We start from the raw sequence: 21631 nt of genomic DNA on the forward strand, positions 1-21631 counted from the left end.
TGGCCTCTCCCATTGTGGAGCACAGGCTCCGGACGCGCAGGTTCAGCGGCCATGGCTCACGGGCCGGATCTTCCTGGACGGGGGCACAAACCCGTGTCCCCTGCATCGGCAGGCGGACTCTCAACCACTGCGCCCTGTTGCTTGAATTTTTAAAACAAGGACTATATAAAAACCCCTATAACTTGCTTTTGCAAAATATATTTTCCCATCCCCAAATATGGTAAGTTTTAAAAATTGCAAGCATTGCATGTTTGCATGTTTAATATCTTATTTTCTGCCCCTGAGGTTCTGTGAGACATTTTCTGGGAGTGAATGGTTACATTCTTGATGTTCTCAGTGACAAGATAAATGTGAACCATCTGACCCATAAATGCTCTGTCATCTATGAATGTATCTATAAACTTGAAGCTGTTTATGTTTTCAGTCCAAAGTATATCTTTGAAGTTAAGGGTGGGGGGAGGATATTTGTATTTATCTTAGAACTTCAGAGGCTAGTTTTCTTTAAGGAAAATTTAATTGATAAAGCATTTTCTCATGCTATGTCCACACGGTCACTTCTCTGCTGCCTTTATCCCTTGGACATTTTAGCTGTCCTTTTGAAGGAACGTATAAAGCTTCTTGAGTTTAAGCATCTAGAGCGGCACATCTTTTTTACACCCCAAACCTCATCCCCGTGGCCATTCTCCCCAGGTCTGCAGAATAGTTCAAAGTTATTTTTAAAAATCAGCCCCTGGGTCTAATATCAATGAGATCCTAACTTTGGTCCCCACTCCAGCGGTGGGCTGAGCACAGCCCATTCGATGCCACCAGTGCAGAAAAGATGTGAGCCACTCCCCAAAGCAGCTCTTTGCTGTAACTATTGGTCGTGGAAGCCACCCATGCCCACTGTCCCTCCTTTTATTCACCTGAAAGACTATGGACATGTGGCAATACCAGCTCTAACTGCAGTGGCCTGGAAAGGGGTAGCAGAGGGGAAAGAGATTTTGAGAATAACGTGCCCTCCACCATACACACCACAACCCTCCTTTTCCTAAATTCCCAATTCACTTCAGTCACCCATGGAAAGAGCTATTTTTAAAAATGCTCATTCAATTCTACACAGCTGTCATCGTGATGGCTCTCGTTTTGCCTACTCTTCCTCCCCTACGAAACTCAGATAATTCAAGGGTTCCTATACTCAATGAAATCCTATAACTAAAAGAGTTGAGCATCCCTGGTACCATCCACATGGGTGAAAACTAAAACTAAATTTTACATCCACAAATGTCTTGAGGGCAAAGCGTCCGAAGGACAATTAATGTTTCACCTTCCACCCAGATTGGCTGCATCTTCCAAGTACAGCCCCATATGTTCTGCTGTCAGGTATCAATGGTATCACCTCTCTTGGATAACCAATCTTGATTCAACCAGACAGGAATCTATTTAAAATTGTTTCATATTAAACATTTTCCTCTATGGTGCTTTATACTACTGTGTAAGCAATGTATTTTATTCTGCTTTTGAATTTAGAAAATAAAGCAAACCTCAAAACCACAAGTGAAACAGAGTCACAGATGTAGAAAACAAACATGGTTACCAGGGGGTGGGGGGAAGCCGGGTTGGGGAGGGATAAACTGGGAGATTGGGATTGACATATACACACTACTATATATAAAATAGATAACTAATAAGGACCTACTATACAAAACAGGAGGGCTTCCCTGGTGGCACAGTGGTTAAGAATCCACCTGCCAATGCAGGGGACACGGGTTCGAGCCCTGGTCAGGGAAGATCCCACATGCCGTGGAGCAACTAAGCCCGTGAGCCAGAACTATGAGCCCATGTTGCTAGAGCCTGTGCTCCGCAACAAGAGAAGCCACCACAATGAGAAGCCCACACACCGCAAGCAAGAGTAGTCCCGCTCGCCGCAACTAGAGAAAGCCTGCGTGCAGCAACGAAGACCCAACGCAGCCAAAAATAAATGAATGAATAAATAAATAAATAAATTATATAGCACTCTTCTCAATAGTCTGTATATGACCTATATGGGAATAGAATCTAAAAAAAAGTGGCTATATGTATATGCATAACTGATTCACTTTGCTATACAGCAGAAAGTAACACAACATTGTAAATCAACTATACTCCAAGAAAAATTAAAAAAAAAAACTGCAAGTGAATTTTTTGGTAAAAAATGGAAATCAAAATGTTTATAACTGTACTTATATGTTACTGACAATTTTATAATTTTACATATTACAATATGCTTTCCCTGCTAAGTACTGAGTATATGAAAAGGCCTCAAGGAAAAATGCACCGTGCAACGGGCACTGTGCTGAGTGATTTACATCCAGTGATTTACATGATCTTACTTAATCCTCTAAATAACCCAATAAGACACATACTGTTGCTAAGACCATCTTCTCAGAAACTCTATGTTTAAGACTATAATCCTCATTTCACTGATGATGAAAATTGAGTGGTAGGGTAACTTGCTTGTTAGTGGCAAAGCCAGGCTTTCAACCTACATGTAACCTCAAAGCCTCTTACTGTTTTATCACTGACAAGTACACGTTAAACCTTGCGTGAGTCCCTGATCAATAGCACTCCACACAGTAAAAACTTAAATACTAAGAACCTCAAATCACTACATATTAGAGAAAGAAAAATTAGACTCTAACATACATAAATAACCTGATATGAGGAATTTAGTTTAAAAAATAAGTCAAAAAAGAGTGTCCTAGTTTAAAGTACATATTTAGCGCAATGCCTGTATATCTTTTATATTTGCTTCAACAATGCTGTTCTTTGAGAAATAATGTTTACAGTGAGAACTCAGGCACACTATAGAATCATAAATCATCAAAGATGAAAAAGTTGTTTACACAATAACATTTGAGAAGGCTTTTCAATCTTCAGGGTTGGAAGAAAATGTTTTCTGCTTAAATTTCGGTTAGCTAGAACATTGACCCTAACATCACCCTTCCCCTCTGTCCTTCATGTGCATCCCCATTCCAACATGCAGTCTGTTAGTTCTGATGATGGAATTTCTTTCCCTTTGGAGAGGGGTAGCGGAGAGTAATAAATGACTGACTCAAGTATATTCCAAATGGTACTTAATATGTTCTTTGCACCTTAGTTTTTATTACAAAGCCGATAGGTAAGGGCAAGTATGTAGGCAGTTAAATGCCCCAGTGATGGGTTAGTAATACTGTTGTCCTAATTATTGCTACACATAAATCCTTGGCAGATTTTTTTCCCTCATGTCTTATTAAGTTTTAGGCACACTGTCTGAAACTTTATTCTCTTCATTATGCCCAGACTGTTCTAGAAAAATAGATGATATGTTAAACTATAAGTGACATTCATGATCTTACCTGTTGGTTGTCAAGATTCATCAATGTGAGGCTGCATGTTGAGATGGTCAGTTTTATATTCATTCCCGAAAACTGAAGATTACTTTTGCCAAGAACTGTTGATAGGAACTTAGCTGGAGGCTTTAAAAATAACATAACAACACTCTGTAAGTTATGGACTTTGTTACAGAATGAATATTTATGTTTTTTAAATGTTAAAAATGAAACCAAAAGTTGGTTCTTCAAAAAGATCAACAAAATTGACAAACCTTTAGCTAGATAAACTAAGAAAAAAAGAGAGAAGACTCAAATTAGTAAGATGAGAAATGAGAGTGGGGTCATTACTACCAATTCAACAGAAGTAAAAGGATTATGAGAATACTATGAACAGTTGTATGTCAACACACTGGATTACCTAGATGAAATGGACAAATTCCTAGAAACATAAAAGCTACCAAGACTAAATCATGAAGAAACAGAAAATCTGTGTAGACCTATAACTAGTCAGAAGGAAGGAAGGGAGGGAGGGAGGAAGGGAGGAAGGAAGGAAGGAAGGGAAAATAACAAGTGTTAGCAAGGATGTGGAGAAACTGAAACCCTTGTACACTATTTGTAGGAATGTACAATGGTACAACAGCTATGGAAAACAGTACAGCAGCTCCTCAAAAAATTAAAACTAGAATTACCATATGATCCAGCAATTTCTACTTTTTGTTATATACCCAAAAGAACTGAAAGCAAGGACTTGAAGAGATATTTGTACATCCATGTTCATAGCAGCATTATTTACAATAGTTAAAACATGGAAGTAACCCAAGTGTCCATCAACAGATAAATGGAAAGCAAAATGTGATATATACATACAATGAAATATTTATTCAGTCTTAGTAAGGAGGGAAATTTTGACATGTGCTACAGCATGGATGAACCTTGAGGACATTATGTGAAGTAATGTGAAATAAGCCAGTCATAATAAGACAAATACGGTATGATTCCACTTATATGAGATACTTAGAGTAGTCAAAATCATAGAGACAGGAAGTAGAATGGTGGTTGTCAGGGGCTGGAGACGGGGGGGAATGGGAAGTTGTTTTTTAATGAGTATAAACTTTCTGTTTTACAAGATAAAAAAAGAGTTACGGGACTATTCCTAATAAATTGTTTAACTAGATTGTGTAAAATAACTTCATTGCTTAATATGAAATTTCAAGTTAAGGCTTGGGGGAAATGGGCTTTATAGAAGCAAACAATTCTAAGTATATTCTGTTCTTCAAGTAAATGACTTTATTTCTTAAAAAAAAAAAGAGTTATGGGGATAGATGGGGGTGACGATTGAACAACAGTATGAATGTACTTAATATCCCTGAACTATACCCTTAGAAATGGTTCCAATGGTAGATTTTATGTTATGTGTATTTTATCACAATTTTTCAAATTGCGGAGGAAAAAGAATATAAAAAATATAAAGTGCGTGGAAGAGTCCCTGGCATGTATTACGTACTCAATAAAAAAGCTAGCTACCAAAGGGAATTAGCTCAAAAATTTCTTTTTTTTTTTTTTTTTACTTCTTTACATGTGTACTTTCTGGAAAGATGACAGCCCGGTTTGCTTTTGTTTTATTTTGTTTTGGAGTGTGGATCCCACTACTCCTGAAATGAGAAAGTCTTAAGTGAATAAGCCTGTTTGTTGGGATCTTCCAGTCGGAACCTCCTATTCACAGAGGTTATGAGAGGCAGGAGGAGGCTAGAGGCTACAGACAGACCATCGGTTCTGTCAGAGAAACTAGTAATGGGAGTTCTAGTAGAATTCAAGAGCCATTCTTCAGAGTTTCCCAGATCACGTGGCTCATCTGAGTCACCCTGGGTGACAGTGGGTTCAGTCCTATGCAAAATAATGAGTAATGATAAAAAATTAGGCAGGGTGGTATGGAAATAGAGCAGTAAAGCCGGGACTCTGAAGACCTGGCGTCTACAGCTGGTGCTGACCTTGATCTTCCTAGTGACTCAAGGCAAGTCTCTTCTCTGAGCCACGGTTTAGCAGCTGGCAAAGTGAGAGGGTTCAACTGGGAGATCTCTAAAAATTCCTCCCCTCTTAAACAGTCTATACTTCTATAATTTATATAGTTATCTTAAGCACCATTGCACCTCCCCTTTGGACTTTTCAAAGCAACTAAGTATTCTAGGGATAATACTAACTAGCATTAGCATTGAAAGCCTAATATAAGCAAGACACTTAACACATCACTTCATTTAATTCTTACATAATTCTATAAACTAAGGGCTGTTTTCTCCTACTTTACAAATGAGGAAACCAAGGATTCGAAAGGTGAAATGACTTGATCAAGATCACACAGTTAGTAGGTGGCAGAGACAGGATTTAAGTGCAAGTCTAACATCAAATCTCATGATTTCTTTCAACATGAAAAGCTCCTTCTACCCATTTATTACCCTTACCTCTACCAGCACTCTTGTTTCCATCTGAAAATAGGCCATGGAGTCCTAAAAGTCTAAAATGTTAAAATGCAGAATACATACATTATAAAATATTGAAATTGGAAGGTACCAAAATTGGTCATCTGGTTCAACAGCTTAACTTTACAGGAACAAGAATGGAGTTTTGGAGAGATGAGATACCATGCTCAAAGGTAAGTAAATACCTAGCTCTGCAACCAGATATTCTGACTTGAAAAGACCCAGGTGCTTTCTCTACTCTGACCCTCAGGCAACACCATTTCAGACAGTGTCTGGCAAGTCAGAAAAATTTGAGGGACAAGAACAACTTTGAGTGCATCTCAGATAGCATGTCAAATAATCAAGGCCATTCTAGACCTTGGGTCATGTGGTGGAATGAACTAACAACTATTTTGATACTATCTTTCCCATAGTTAGGGAAACTAAAAAAAAAAAAAAAAAAAAAAAAAAAAAAAAAACACCAATATTTACCTTTCGCTTTTTAATGGCTCCATTTGCCCCGGGGACAGCTTCACACAGGCGACTTATTGCTTCCCTACAGAACAGAAACCATATAAAGACTCAGCATACTATCAAGCACACAGTAAATGTTCAATAAACATTAGCAAGTATTATGACCAAAATGTACACTCACATAATGGTGAGCCTGACATAAATGACCTTCCCCACTCCCACTGGAGAAAACACTGAGCTTAGTCTCTCTGCAGCTCAAACCCAAGAAAATCCAGCAACACCTTAATATTGAAAAATTGCTTTACAGTAAGGAGTCCTACTATTCACCTTCTTCGTCTTTTTTCCTTGGCTTTTAAGGATTGGTTTTCAGTGCTATTGATTTCTAACCAAAAAGGACTGATGGAACTTTACTGTCTGGGAATACTTCACAGTTTTACCTTTAGCAAAATCCTCTCTGGTGTGATGAATAAAAAAGCTTCATAGTATCTCAGCACCAAAGATAATTAAATACAAAAGAATCCAACACTAGAGGAAGTTTAAAAGGATTGAGAGAGAATTGAACTTCAAGGTGGTCTCAAATGGAGCCTTATTGACTAAGTTACTTTTCCAAGCCATTGAGCTTTCATGTAATTTCACAGAAGAAAAGAAAATCAATAACAGATTTCCTCCTTTGCTTATTTTTCTGCCCTTACTATATATTGCACTTCCTGAGAGAAGAGCACCGCTAAAAGAAGTAGTTGTTCCTTAATGGAAGTGGTGAATGAACTGGCGCCCTCCTCTCCAGAAATGCAGTTATAACTAAGAGCTTTTGTCTCTGGGACTCAGCATTCAGAACCACCCAAGCTTTCACGTGGCGTAATCTGAACCTTCGCTTCATGGCTTTCAACACACATATCAAACTTTTCACAAAGCAAATGGAAATCTCTAAACTCCTTCCGGATCCACTGGACATCATCGTTTAAATTAGTACACTGTATTCACACACATACACACACACACACACACACACACACACACACTATACAGTTTTTATATATATTAGATTTCATGAAAATATTTTCTATGAGATGTTTTTGATTCCCAAAGGAAGGGGATGCAGAGAGAGGAATGCAGACCCATTAAAAATATATATATGTTATAGATAGATAGATATAAAGATATATAAATAAATATAGATAGATAGGTAGATCTATATACATAGTGGTGCAGAGCTATGTTCTCAACGTAATTACCCGCAACCAATGGATAGAAAGGCTTTTTGCCTTAGCATATCTTCTCAGAATTTTATGTTTATTGCTTCTCTAGGATTCCAAACTTGTTCTGTGGAGTCAAACAGGACAACTCAGAGAGTTGGTCTTTTTGGTTTGGTTGGTTGATTGATGTTTTGAGTCATCTTAATGATTAGTCAATAATTGCTGACACATCTAATTAATCTGAATTGGTCTCTGGTGTTGCCAAAATAACTAGTCCAGGCACCCAAATATGTTGTTGGTATTTAACAAAGAGAGATTATGGGAAAGGTGTTCTTAGATCCTTTACTCCATGAGAGCCAACAGGGGTGCTTTGGTCTAAAAAGCTCCCTGTAAATGGTTTGAAATAAAAGTAGAAACAAAGGCGGGCACTGATGCTGCCAAGTATAATAATAGTTATTATTAGAAGTTGTTACTTTTATATAGCATCTATAGTTTTACAAATTACTTTTCCAGGCATTGTTTTCTTGATTCTCGTTCCAACTGTCAATATCTTCTAACAAAAAGTAAAGTTATGAATTTGAATTAAAGGGAATGCTTTATAGGATGAGCACCCCTCAAGGAGGGTTTGGAAGGCTGAACCTTCCTGGCAGAGTGGAGTTGGGAAATTCCAGACAGAGGGAAGAGCATGTGTAAAGACACTAAAACATAAATTATCACAACATGTGAGGAACCACAGTACTTTGACATTGATATTGCACGAGCATAAATTGTGGTAGAACAAGAGTGAGTAAGAGCTAAGAGATGGGATTAGAGTCTGAAAACTTTTTCTATAAAGAGCCAGATAGTAAATATTTTAGACTTTGCTCTGTTGCAACTACTGAACTCTGCCACTGTAGCTCAACCACAGCAGTAGACAACATGTAAACAGATGAGCACAGCTGTGTTCCAGTAACTTTATTTCTAAAAGCAGGCAACTGGCCATATTTAGCCCAAGGGCTGTCATTTGCCAATTCCTGGATTAGGTAATTCATATAAACGGAGTTAGAAATAGTTCAGTTTTAAGAAACAAGAAAATGTTGACATTCATTATACTTTTAGAATTAAAAATTAAAGCAACTATAAGATACTTGCTCCACTCCTATTACATTCACAGAAAAGAAAATTACAAAGCCAGTATTGGGGGAAATGGGAATAATTCCACTTCAGGTATACTTATCCATTGCTGGTAGCCTTGATTAGTATTAATACAATCTTTCTAGAGATAAAGTTCATAAAAGATGACAAATGTCATCATATTTATCAGAGCTTTTGACAAGGGAGGAGGAATTTGTATTGAAATAGCATTGAGTAGTTATGTAAAAGAAACATTTATTTTAGAGTAAAAAACCAACCCCAAAGCTTGTGATATAGATATAAAACAAATCAATATAAATATTGCCACTTGAAATGTTAAGTATGAGAACTACAGAAATATGGGGGGAATCTATACAAATTAGTGGGGAAAAGTAGAACTTGGAATGGCATATACACACTGGTAGCAGCTATATAAAATTAATTCTGTATAAATAGTGACATAGAAAGAGCATATAAACAGTGACTTGGTTTAGGTGTCTTCTGTGTGTGATTTGCTGTTTCCTGTTTTTGATTCTATTGATGTTTAGATGTAAACAGTGTTATGTTTTCCTTCATTGTACAGTTGATTGCATAAAAAATCTTTTAAAATATTCAAAAGAATGCAAAGTTAGTTCCTCAGCAGGAGTTTTGCTCATGTACTGTGGAGATGTGAGGGCACGTCAAGGATGTCCCGATGGAGTGACACAGCCTGCCTCTCTTTTGCCAACAATTGCAGAGATGGGACAATGCTCACGTTATAGATAATAACAGATCTTTATTTCTCCCTCTGCTCCCATCCCCGCTTAGCCTTTAACGCCTCCATCTTTATATCCACTAAGTCCAGATTTATCTTTTCAGTTTGCTTGGTAGACTTGCTGGTTTCCACTCCACAAAGTTTCACAAACAAAAAAACCCTTGACCAGATTTAGCAATGCTTTCACATTAGAAATCCCTACCTTTAGATTTGTAGCAGAGAGCCTGGGTTTTAATGAAGAAGCTGCTCCTATGTATATGGTCAGGCTCAGCACTCATCACCTTATGTACGTCTTCTCAGTCTTAACAATGTCATTTCACGGTAGGTATTTTATCCCCATTTTACAAATGAAGAAACTAAAGTTCAAAGAACTTTAATAACTGCCTCCAAATAACGCAGCGGATAGTGGGAGAGACAGAATGCAAATCCAAGTCTGACTTCAAAATCCACACTCACCCAGGGAGGGACCATAATGCCAAGTGCATGAAAAGGAGGGAGTCCCAGACTTTGGGAACTAGGGAGGAGAAACACATTGGTCCTTCCCTTGCTCACTCCCCAGCACAGAAAGAGGCTCCTTTTTGGCCAATCCTTCTGCATTGTGGCTGGAGTAACCTGCCAAGGGAAGAAGGCAAAGTGGTAGGGGTCAGCTCTGGAGAAGGCCCATGAGGATGCCCCAGCCCTTTGCTTTCTATACAGCGGCTGTTATCTCCTTAGGGACGAGAAGAACTTCCAGAGCCCGGCCACATGCCCTCAGGGGAAGAACACACATGTGTGAAAGGCACACTCACTCAGAACTTTAAGGTAAGTTGAGGCACCAGAAGCTTCACAGATTCAGAAAGTCTCTTAATATACAACTCAAAAGAAACAAGGGGAAACTTGTGCTTATGAACTTGCTTTTAAAAAGTAGTTATACTGTACACCCACGTTCACAGCAGCATTATTCACAATAGCTAGGGACTTCCCTGGTGGTCCAGCGGTAAAGAATATGCCTTCCAATGCAGGAGACACAGGTTCGATCCCTGGTCAAGATCCCACATGCCGCGGGGCAACTAAGCCCGAGCACCGCAACTATCGAGCTCACATGAGAGAGCCCACGTGCAGCAAACTACAGAGCCCACACGCTCTGGACCCCACATGCCATAACTACTGAGCTCACGCGCCCTGGAGCCCGCACACCACAGCTAGGGAGAGAAAACCCGCACACCACAACTAGAGAGAAGCCCAAGCACCGCAACTAGAGAGAAACCCGAGCCCCACAACAAAGAGATCACGTGCCATAATGAAAAGGTCCCGCATGCCTCAACAAAAGATCCTGTGCGCTGCAACTAAGATCTGACGCAGCCAAAACAACTAAGAAAAATAAATAAATAAATAAATAAAATATTCACAACAGCCAAAGCATGGAAGGAACCCATGTGTCCTCAATGGGTGAATGGATAAGCAAAATGTGGTATATACATACAATGGAATATTATTCAGCCTTAAACAGGAAGGACATTCTGCAATGTGCTACAACATAATGAATCTTGAGGACATTATGCAAAGTGAAATAAACCAGTCACAAAAAGACAGATACTGCATGACTCCACTTACATAAGGTACTTAGAGTAGGTCAAAGATCATAGAAAGTAGAATGATGGTTGCCAGGGTCTGGGGGAGAATGGGGAGTTACTGTTTAATAGGTACAGAGTTTCAGGTTCACAAGATGAAAAGAATTATGGGGCTGGACAGTGGTGATGGTTGCACAGCAACATGAACGTCTTTAATGACCCTGAACGATATAGTGGGCTGGCCAAAAAGTTCGTTCAGGTTTTTGTAAGATGTTATAGAAAAACCCGAACGAACTTTTTGGCCAACCCGATACTTTAAAGTGGTAATTAAGATGGTACATTTTATTTATGTGTCTTTTGCCATAACAGAGGAAAAGAGCTACCAAAAATAAAGTAGCTATTACTTTTTTTTACTTGAGACTCTAAGGAGAATCATAGGTCTCTCTTCAATAAAAGGCCTATTTGTACCAATGTTTCTATTCAATTTTAGAGGGCCCATCCCACCCCTACCCACCAGTCCTCGGCACCATCCCTGGAAAACCATCTGTGGGCCTCTTGGGAATCCACACATCCCAGGTTAAGAACCACCGCTTTAAAATAACCTCTCAAAACTCTCCTTTCTTTGCTGTTATCAGCGTTAGCAAATCTGAAACCCTAGTCAGGGAAGACACATATGTGCTTGTGATATGTTGCCTTTCTTCACAAAGATCTTTTCTTCCCCTCAGACTCCGACCAAGAGATTAACTGTAACATTTTCAAGAACAAATAGTACTTTCAGTGCTTTCCTGGAGTTCCAGACACACCCTCCGACCTAAAGCACTGACTTTACAAATACTGAGAAAAAAGAAAACAGAGATCCTGAATCAGGGATTCCTCACAGGACGGGGGTGCCCCCCACCATCCCAGCTGCTCAAGCAGCCTGCATTTCTGCAGAGCGTCTTGGAAGCTGACGACCATGGGACATTCTCCAGCGAGCAAACATTCAGCAATCGTCCTCTCTTAGAGGAGCAAGACTTTTCAGAGTTTAAACGGCTAAAGATTTCCATCCTGGGAGCCTGTACCAGAAAGAGAGAGAGAGAGAGAGAGAGACCCACGGCACCAACAGTGGTCACTTTGTTTATTGTTTTGCCACATGAGAGGGAAGGGGAGAAGCGGGCTGATGTAAGAGAATGAGAATGCAGTTGAAGATTTGCTTTTAAGCATATAAAACCCTGCCTACGCCATAAGACCAAAAAAAGATATTTTTGTCTGTTTTAACAGAGTCCAAACTAATCACCCAAACAAAGGCACCTTTCTTCATCAACCCCTGGCCACTACAGTACTTAAGAAGTTATAATTTTTCTGTGTCTTTAACTCTTAAACAGTTAAGCTCCTCTGGGAGCAATATTGCCCAATCTTTGTTTTTTAAAATTTGGAAGGCAATATCCTAATCCAAGACAAAGGGGAGCATTTAAGGGAGGATGGGGGCCTGTGGGACAGAATGTTTCCAATGAATGTCAAAATACAGTTCTTCAGGAAATAGGAAAGCCAGAAACTGTGTCACATGAGACCAGGCAAATGGCCCAGCAGAGCAGTTAAAAGCAACTATCCCCATCTCCCAACACACACACACACACACACACACACACACACACACACACACAAACACGAGTGGTTCTGTTTTGTCCAAGAAAACAGAAATAAGAATACATTTTAATCCCAGCAAGAGCCTTTCCAAACTAAAACTCAAAAAACACGTAGGCAGAACAAAGGCACAGGGATTTTCCCTTACTTTTCGTCTCCAACATGAACCCTTAAAGAAATCAGTTAACAATGTCGCAGGGACAAGTTGTCACCTGAATGTCTCAAACTGCTTTCCTATTGATGAATGAGAGGACTCGTAAGTAATTCAGACTCCACATCAGTGTGGTATTACGGTGTTCCAATTGTTCTAGGGAAACTAGTACCTGCTTTTTTGAAATCTTTGCCTTCAGAACATCAAGCCTCAGTGATCTATGTGTTCAATTTTGTTCAGCCTGGTGAAATTAAAGACATCCAAGAATGTGTGCAAGCCCCAGACAGGACACTTTAGAACATGAGCCTGCCTCCATGGCGATAAGCACACAATGAGTGCAGTCAATGCCCCTAGACCAGCGGAAAATGGAAAACTTCAAACTCCCTTTGTGCTATTATCAAGGGGCATCGCCCATGCACTCTGGGAGGGTCGACACAGCCCGTAAAATATATCCTTTCATTTTAGAAATAGGCACTTCAGGTCCCAGATGGTCAAATCAAACCTTTCAGGACTGCCCACAGCATTTACTCTCACATGGACTTATCTCACCACTCCGTTCAACCTGGATTCTATTTAAAATCTGATTATAAAGTACATTTGCAATTCTACCCAACACAAGCCACCATAGAACACAGGTTGTTCTGTCTACTCTGTGATTCTGCCCTTTGGCTCTGATGCAAAGGTTGACCCATCAACTGCACTTTAATGAAGTGAAAGACCATCCCGTCCCCAGGATCGCACCTCCCCTGCAAGTACCTCCCCAGTAAACAGAAATGAAGTGCTGATTTTCTCCTATCCCCACAATGATTTCCTGTAATAGAATCACATATTTCAAAATGCAAACACACCCCCATACTGATGGCTTATACACCCTCAAATATGAAGTGACAACAGAGGAATGGGGTTGATTTCACACAAAACACACTGGAATTGGTAAATCCAAAAGACTGTTCTCCTTTACTTTGGAATAAACTAAAACAACTCTGTTTCAGACAAAATACACTAAAATATTATGAAGGCATGTCTTTTGGGGTTAAAGAGTGTACTGATCATACAGTGTGGTCACTTAAGCACCAAAATTCATTTTTTAAAAAACCAAAACAGATCCAACATAATCACCCACTTTATTCGTCGCATTTCACTCCAAATGATGTTTATCTACTTCCAAAAATTAGGCCTATCTTCAAAAAAGGAAGATTTGGTACCATTTAAGATACTTAAAACAGTTTACCAGAGGTATCTATAGTGTTGAGCAAGACAGTAATGGGTAGAACGAGTGTATGACTTCCACCACTGTTTAAAACAAAAATAACTCCTTTTTTTTTTTTTTTTTTTTTTTGCGGTACGCGGGCCTCTCACTGTTGTGGCCTCTCCCGTTGCGGAGCACAGGCTCCGGACACGCAGGCTCAGCGGCCATGGCTCACGGGCCCAGCCGCTCCGCGGCACGTGGGATCTTCCCGGACCGGGGCACGAACCTGTGTCCCCTGCATCGGCAGGCAGACTCTCAACCACTGTGCCACCAGGGAAGCCCCATAACTCCTTCTTTTAGGAACCATTTGGTGTATATACTATAGATTTTATCTGGTAAGTCCATTTTTTAAAAATGTGTGTGTGTGCCTCTGGAAGGAATTAGTAACTGGCTTAGTCAATTGAATCCACTGGTCGGACAACTTTGGCATGCACATCTGCTAAGAATTCACTGAGATAACCATTTAGGTACATGGCGATCAAACTTCAAAGTTCTTAAGAATTAACTGGGATGCTGGTTCAAAATGCAGATTCCTGGGACTGTTCTTGAGATTTTGATTCTATAGGTCTGCAGTTTAACAGCCTCCCAGGTGATTCTGAAGCAGATCAGTTCAAGGACCACACAGCGGATTAGAACTTCTACTTGAACTCACTGCACAGTATGACTGGTTCTGGGCTCTACAGCTTCAAGCAGATGGTCGTATTAGTGGATGCTAAGGAATTAGGTCCCCTGCTCCTAGCAGCTACGGTTGGGAAGGCTACACTACCTGCACATTTGATGATGTTCCATTCGGCAAGAAATTTGTATTCAACTTAGTCAATATGCTGGGAAAGATATTTGGTATAATCCTCTCCTGTCCACTCTGTCCCCTTTATCCTGGCCATCTCCTCACGGGAAGGGCTTTCACCAGAGGGCATCTGGAGGTCCTGAACGTCTTTGCTCACATGACCCCCTGCACACATGGGTGGTGACAAGTGACCTGCATTCTCTCCCATTTGGCCGCCTGTATGCTGGGAAGCCTAGTCCATCTGCCCCTCGAAATGTATTCATGCTCTAGGCAGTGGTTCTCAACCTGGGCTGCACACTGGGGAAACACAGGGGAGCTTTAACAAATCCTGATGACTGGGTCTCATCTCCAGACATTCTGATTTAATGGGTGAGGGTGGGACTACTGGGAGTTTTAAAAGCTCCCTCAAGTGCTTCCAACAGAGCTAAGTCAGGTTGAGAATCTCTTCATAGCGGTAGTCAGCATGCCTTTTTATACAGGACCAGCGAGTGAAAATGTCAGGCTTTTAGAGCCATACAGACTGTCGCAACAACTCAACTCTGCAGTTGTAGCCTGAACAGCAGCCACAGACAATACATAAACGAATGGGCATGCTTGTGTGCCAGAAACACTTATGGACACAAATGTGAATGCCATGTAATTTCCACATGTCACAAAATATTCTTCTTTGATATTTTCCCCCCAAACATTTAAAAAAGTCAAAAACCATCCTTGGCTCAAAAGGTGGCAGAATCAAAATCAGGTAGCAGGTGGTTTGCTCACCCTTCCTCTGGAGCAAACCAGAAAGGAATGTAAGAGGCCTTGGGGTCACAGTCAGCCATTAGCTTGTACATGGAAGAAAAACCATTAGAACACAACCTTTTAATCGTCACAGACAAAGATTATTTATCCGTATTTTGGACTTGGTCTTGCTAAGTATCTTGGTACAGGAAGCTGGGTTTTATGAGAGATGGGTCTTCTACTGTATAAATATAAGGATTATGGAACTTCTTCTACATACTGTTAATTATCATCTTCCATTCTTTGTTTCTCCTACCAGCATTCAGTGAAGGGAGAGGGGAACTGACATTCTTCTTCTTCTTTTTTTTATATCAACTAAGCTTCATTAAGTGACATGATATCATGTACATGATACAGTACAAAGTGCTTGCAGGAATACAGAAATAAACAAAAATGTAAAATTACTATAAATAATTGTTAAAAGGGAAAAAAGTGGAGCACTTTAATTTATCTATAAGTCTTCTATGATAATAGAATGAAGAAAGGCTCATTGAGTGGCCTCTGCAATCAGACAGCCAGAATTCAAAATCTAGCAGTCTCCTATAAGCTCTATCACGTTGAGCAAGTTTTTTGGGTTTCTTGTTTTTGTTTTTTTTTGCGGTACGCGGGCCTCCCACTGTTGTGGCCTCTCCCGTTGCGGAGCACAGGCTCCGGACGTGCAGGCTCAGCGGCCATGGCTCACAGGCCCAGCCGCTCCGCGGCATGTAGGATCTTCCCGGACCGGGGCACGAACCCGTGTCCCCTGCATTGGCAGGCGGACTCTCAACCACTGCGCCACCAGGGGAGCCCCTGAGCAAGTTTTTAAAGCTTTCTATGTCTCGGTTTCTTAAATTTATAAAGTGGGAATAATAACAGTGCTTTGCACAATGCTTCAGTAAATGTTAGCCATTATTATTGCTTTATCCTTAAAATGTCTGTCTGCTTTGAGAACTGGGTCTAACCTGCTTTTTACAATACCTAGTACCCAGCAGCGTACTCTATGGTTATAACTGGAATGTTATAAATAATATGTTGTAGAAGAGGTCCAATTATGTCTATTATGCATGTAGCAATGGATAGTCCACATTTCTATAAAGGCAGAATGCTTATCTGATTTTCTTCAGATACCCCATGGCACCTGCCTTGGATATACTGAATGTTCAATATGTACATGTTTAGACAGCTCTATGGCACTGAAACAAAGTACGATCCTTGTCCCCCTGCATAACCCAGATCCCCCTTCAGAACAAAGGTAGTCATTGCCCCTGTTGCTGGAGTGTTCACTGCTAATGGCTCACAGCTGAGTTCCTTCCCCAGAACTTGTCCTCTCCTTGAGGCAGTTACCTAGCCCACAGATACGTCCCTCCCCGGAGGCAGTAGGCACCAAGTGTTTCCAGGAGCAATGGTTCAAAAGGCCTATTCTATTGCATCGTTAAATTATTCATAGCAGGAGCTGACCACTATGTCCATTAAAATCAAAATTAGAAACCCCGTTTCTTGGTCCTGGAGACATTTACACAGAGTCTAGTTGAAAATGCTTGGGGTGTTACAAACATTCAGTACTGACTTCTAAAGGAAACTGAAGAGGGCCACAAAAGGGAGATACCAGAAAGTATTCTCAACTGAACTCTACATGGTAGAGAAGGTCTGGGGGGAAAAATTACTAAAGCTAAAAATACTGGGGTCACCCCCAAATGCATACGCTTTAACATTCATGCATTTTAAGCTCTGAATTAATTAGCTTCTCCTCAAACTCTTGAGGCCATCCACTATAATCCATACTTAGACATGGACAGATAGCTAACTCTTCTCACTTAGGTCAGTGACTGTGTGTATATTGCCTGTTAGAGAGAGAGAGAGTGTACGTGTGTGTGTGTTCATACAATAATGTCTGCACATCTGTAAGTTTCTATAGATTCATATGGATAAATTAGCAGGCCCTGATTTCAGCTGCAACATATTTTTAGATACCATTTCATAAAGTGGATCACATTTGCCATGGAAAAAATACTGTAATTGGGAGTTTCATTCCTGACCAAGGATTTCTCGGCAAATCAAATATAGATGCTGTAAACAGCCTGTTGTAGAACAAAACTAATGACCATTTTATAAACCTCTATAAATATGTCAAAAACACTAAAACAATGCCCTACATCCTATAAAAAAGGCATAAACATATACAATACCTATACATGTAGTTTCAAAGTTTCTTGAAATATTCAAACACCACTTAAACATACAGCTCAATTGAATTATGTTCAAAAATTAATGCACTAACTATAATAACATCAAACATTTGACTAACAATTTTGCAACCCTTAGATTTTAGTGAAGCATTTGGGGGATGATTTATACATTCCCAATCTTTTTTTTTTAAGGTGTTCGAAGAAATCGATCTATTGTGTTCTTTTCCCTTTGAGGTAGGAATCCATTTTTTACTGCATTTACTACTGCTGTTTTTACAAGCTGTTTCTTCCTCCTCCCAGCAAATGCCCTTCTCAATATATGAGTGTTACAGAACTACCATATTGCCCCAATGCAACTCTGCCCTGGCCAAAGATGAGTGGTTCAGGATTAGGCCCCAATCACCATCCTACCTAGGAATTTGATATTTGGAACTGAGAAAACCAGAGATGGGGAGTCCCTGCACTCCTGCTGCTGAGGCCTCGGCAGCCCTGACCGTATTCTATTGGTTTGATTGTTCACTGATCCTCAGCTTCCATGAGCTTCCCCAATATCCTTTCAAGAATCCCCCTTTTGGCTTAAGCTAGGCAGAGTCATTTTCTGCTACTTAAAGCCAAAAGACTCTTAATAAATATACCCATGGCAAGTAGATGCACTTACAATTATTTCTGCCACCTTAAAGCTCAGGTCAAAGCAAGTACTGGTGATGCTTAATGACCTAGAAAATGTGCATAATAAATGATAAAAACACATCACAAATTAATAAGCACCATATAATCTCACTTTAGTTTCCAAACATATGACTGGAAAAACCTTATACCAAACTGTTACTCTTGATTACCTCCAGTGATTTGTCTGTTTTTTCTTTTCTTTTACCCTACTTCCCAATTCCCATAATAAGCCACATTTAATTTTTATAATCAGAAAGAAATAGTGAAAAAATGTTAAGAATTAGATGTTCCACAGAGACCTGATATCAGCGATGGTAATGATCATAGCCGCGCTGTTCTCTCAGTTAGAAGTGATTTTTAAACACAACTCAGGGGAATTCTCTGGTGGTCCAGTGGTTAGGACTCTGTGCTTCCACTGCAGGGGGCCTGGATTCAATCCCTGGTCAGGGAACTAAGATCCCGCAAGCTGAGAAGCACAGCCAAAAAAAAAAAAAAAAAATGTGGATAAAGATGACTCAGGCTTGCCTTTACTGCCTGAATTGTCTCCCAGCATCTTAGTCTATTCACAGCTATAAGAGCAGTTACTTCGCTTCAAACCAAAGCAATGTCACTAGGAAACATTAAGTGCCGTAGGGACGGGATTTGGTTTAAGAGTACCTGGGTTTGAGCCCAGCAAAAGAGCTGTGTGGTCTTGGGATAGTCACTTATCTTCTCTGAGCCTCAGCTTCCCCCTGCTCAAAATGGGGAATTATAGTGCCTTCTCTCAGGGTGATTGTGTGGTTCATAAGAAAACATGAATGTAAAAGCCCTGGGCAAGTGAAACAAATGTCAGCTGTTGTTAACTACTCTCGCCTCTTGTCCTGCAGCAGCCCTCTCCACCAGTGTGGTTTCTGGTTGGGTTTCCCAGTCAAGAAGTTAGAAGAGGCCACTAGGCACTCCTTCCCTAATACTCTCAGCTGTGGCACCTGCTAGACAATAGGCCCTGATGCTTCAGTTATCCTTCTCTTACTGGCTTTGCACCTTTTCAGCAAAATAAACAGACAACATTGAACACTTCAAAAATATAACTCATCTAGTAACTGATACTTTTCAAAAATCGTGATAAAACATACATACATAAAATTTACCATTTTAACCATTTTTATGTGTACAGTTCAGTGGCATTAAGTATTGAGACATTCATATTGTTGTGCAATCAGTACCACCATCCATCTCCAGAACTTTTTCACCTTCCCAAACTGAAACTCTGTACCCATTAAGCACTAAGTCCCTCCCCTTATAACCCCTGGCAACCACCATTCTGCTTTCTATCTCTGGATCTGACTACTCTAGGCACTTCCTATAAATGAAGTCATACAGTATTGGTCTTTTTGTGACTGACTTATTTTCTTAGCACAATGACCTCAAGGCCTGCAGTGTGCTGAATGTCTGTGTCTCCCCAAAATTTGTGTGTTGAAATCCTAACCCCCCAAAGGTGATGGTACTAGTAAGTGGGGCTTTGGGGAGGTAATTAGGTCATGAGGGTGGGGCCCTCATGAAGGAGATTAGTGCTCTTATAAAAGAGGTACCACAGAGCTATCTAGCCCCTTCTGCAACGTGAGGATACAATAAGTCTGTGATCCAGAAAAGGGCCCTCACCTGACCATGATGGCACCTTGATCTCAGATATCCCAACTCCAGAGCAGTAAGAAATAAATATCTGTTGTTTATAAGCTACCTAATCTATGGTATTTCGTTATAGCAGCCCAAATGCACTAAGACAAGGTTAATCCATGTTGTAGCATGTGTCAGAATTTCCTTTTTCTCAGCTTTACTGAGGTATAATTGACAAATAAAGTCATAATATATTTAAAGTGTACAACATGATAGTTTGATAGATGTGTTCATTGTGAAAGAATTCCCCAAATCAAGTTAACTAGCACATGCATCAGCTCACACATTTGCCTTTTTGTGTGTGTGTGAGAATACGTAAAATCTACTCCCTTAGCAAATTTCAATACAGTATTATCAACTATAGTCACTATGTTATACATTAGATCATCAAACCTTAATCATCTTATAACTGAAAGTTTGTTCCCTTTAACCAATATCTCGCCATTTCCCCACCTGCCCTCCAGCCCTTGGCAACCACCATTCTACTCTCTGTTGCTATGAGCTGGACTTTTGCAAAAAAGATTCCACGTATTAGTGATATTATGTAGTATTTATTTTTCTCTGTCTGTCTTATTTCACTTAGCATAATGCCCTCAATGTTCATCTGTGTTGTCACAACTGGCAGGATTTCTTTCTTTTTTAAGGTTAATATTCCATTGTATGTATATACCATGTTTTATTTATCCATTCATCGATCAGTGGATACTTGGGTTGCTTCCACCTTTTGAGTTTGTGAATAATGCCGCTATGAACATGTGTGTACAAATATCTGTCTGAATACATGCTTTCAATTCTTTTAGATACATACACAGAAGTGGAATTGTTCGATCATATGGTAATACTATTGTTAATTTTTTAGGAACTGCCATATTGTTTTCCACAGCAACTGCACCATTTTACATCACCACCAGCAATGCACAAGAGTTCCAATTTCTCCACAACCTTGCCAACATTTATTTTCTAGTTTTTTGTTGTTTTTGGTTTCTTTTTTAATAATAGCCATTCTAATGAGTGTGAAGTACTATCTTGTGGTGGTTTTTATTTGCATTTCCCTAATGATTATTGGTGTTAAGCATCTTTTCATGTGCTTATTGTCCATTTGTGTATCTTCTTTGGAGAAACGTCTATTCAAGTCCTTTGCCCAGTTTTTAATAGGGTTGTTTGGTTTCCTGTTGTTGAGTTGCAGGAGTTCTTTACATATTTTGAATATTAATTCCTTATCAGATATATGACTTAAAAAAATATTTTTTCCATTCTGTGGGTTGCCTTAGTAACTGTACTTCTTGGCCTCACCTGTGCTCATTCAAATAGTAACTGCACCTGCATGTGAGAGACATTGTGCTAATGACTCTAAGGAAAAGGTGCCCTTGACTTTCACACCCTCTCTCTGTGGGTTTGACTCTGTCACGCTATCAGAATCCTTCCCAACTGCTTGGGAACTTCTTTTTTTAATAAATTTATTCATTTATTTATTTATTTTTGGCTGCATTGGGTCTTCATTGCTGCACGTGGGCCTTCTCTAGTTGTGGCGTGCGGGAGCTACTCTTCGTTGCAGTGCACAGGCTTCTCATTGCGGTGGCTTCTCTTGTTCTGCAGCACAGGCTCTAGGTGCGGAGGCTCAGTAGTTGTGGTGCACGGGCTTAGCTGCTCCACGGCATGTGGGATCTTCCCGGACCAGGGCTCAA

At 40.0% G+C, this 21631-nt stretch overlaps 1 protein-coding gene across 1 annotated transcript in view; it reads right to left on the reverse strand.

Moving 5' to 3' along the window:
• SHC4 (SHC adaptor protein 4) overlaps window positions 1–21631 on the reverse strand; it is a 134326-nt gene that overhangs the window by 58192 nt on the left and 54503 nt on the right. Inside the window, exons 3-4 of the mRNA XM_027096670.1 lie at window positions 6278–6341; window positions 3357–3476 (exon numbers count right to left, since the gene is read on the reverse strand). Of these exons, the coding sequence (XP_026952471.1) occupies window positions 3357–3476; window positions 6278–6341 (184 nt within the window). The remainder of the gene's footprint in view (window positions 1–3356; window positions 3477–6277; window positions 6342–21631) is intronic.

The sequence above is a fragment of the Aethalodelphis obliquidens genome, unplaced genomic scaffold, assembly GCF_003676395.1.
Source record: "Aethalodelphis obliquidens isolate GAN/ISIS:26980383/991018 unplaced genomic scaffold, ASM367639v1 scaffold105, whole genome shotgun sequence".
Taxonomy (NCBI): Eukaryota; Metazoa; Chordata; class Mammalia; order Artiodactyla; family Delphinidae; genus Aethalodelphis; species Aethalodelphis obliquidens.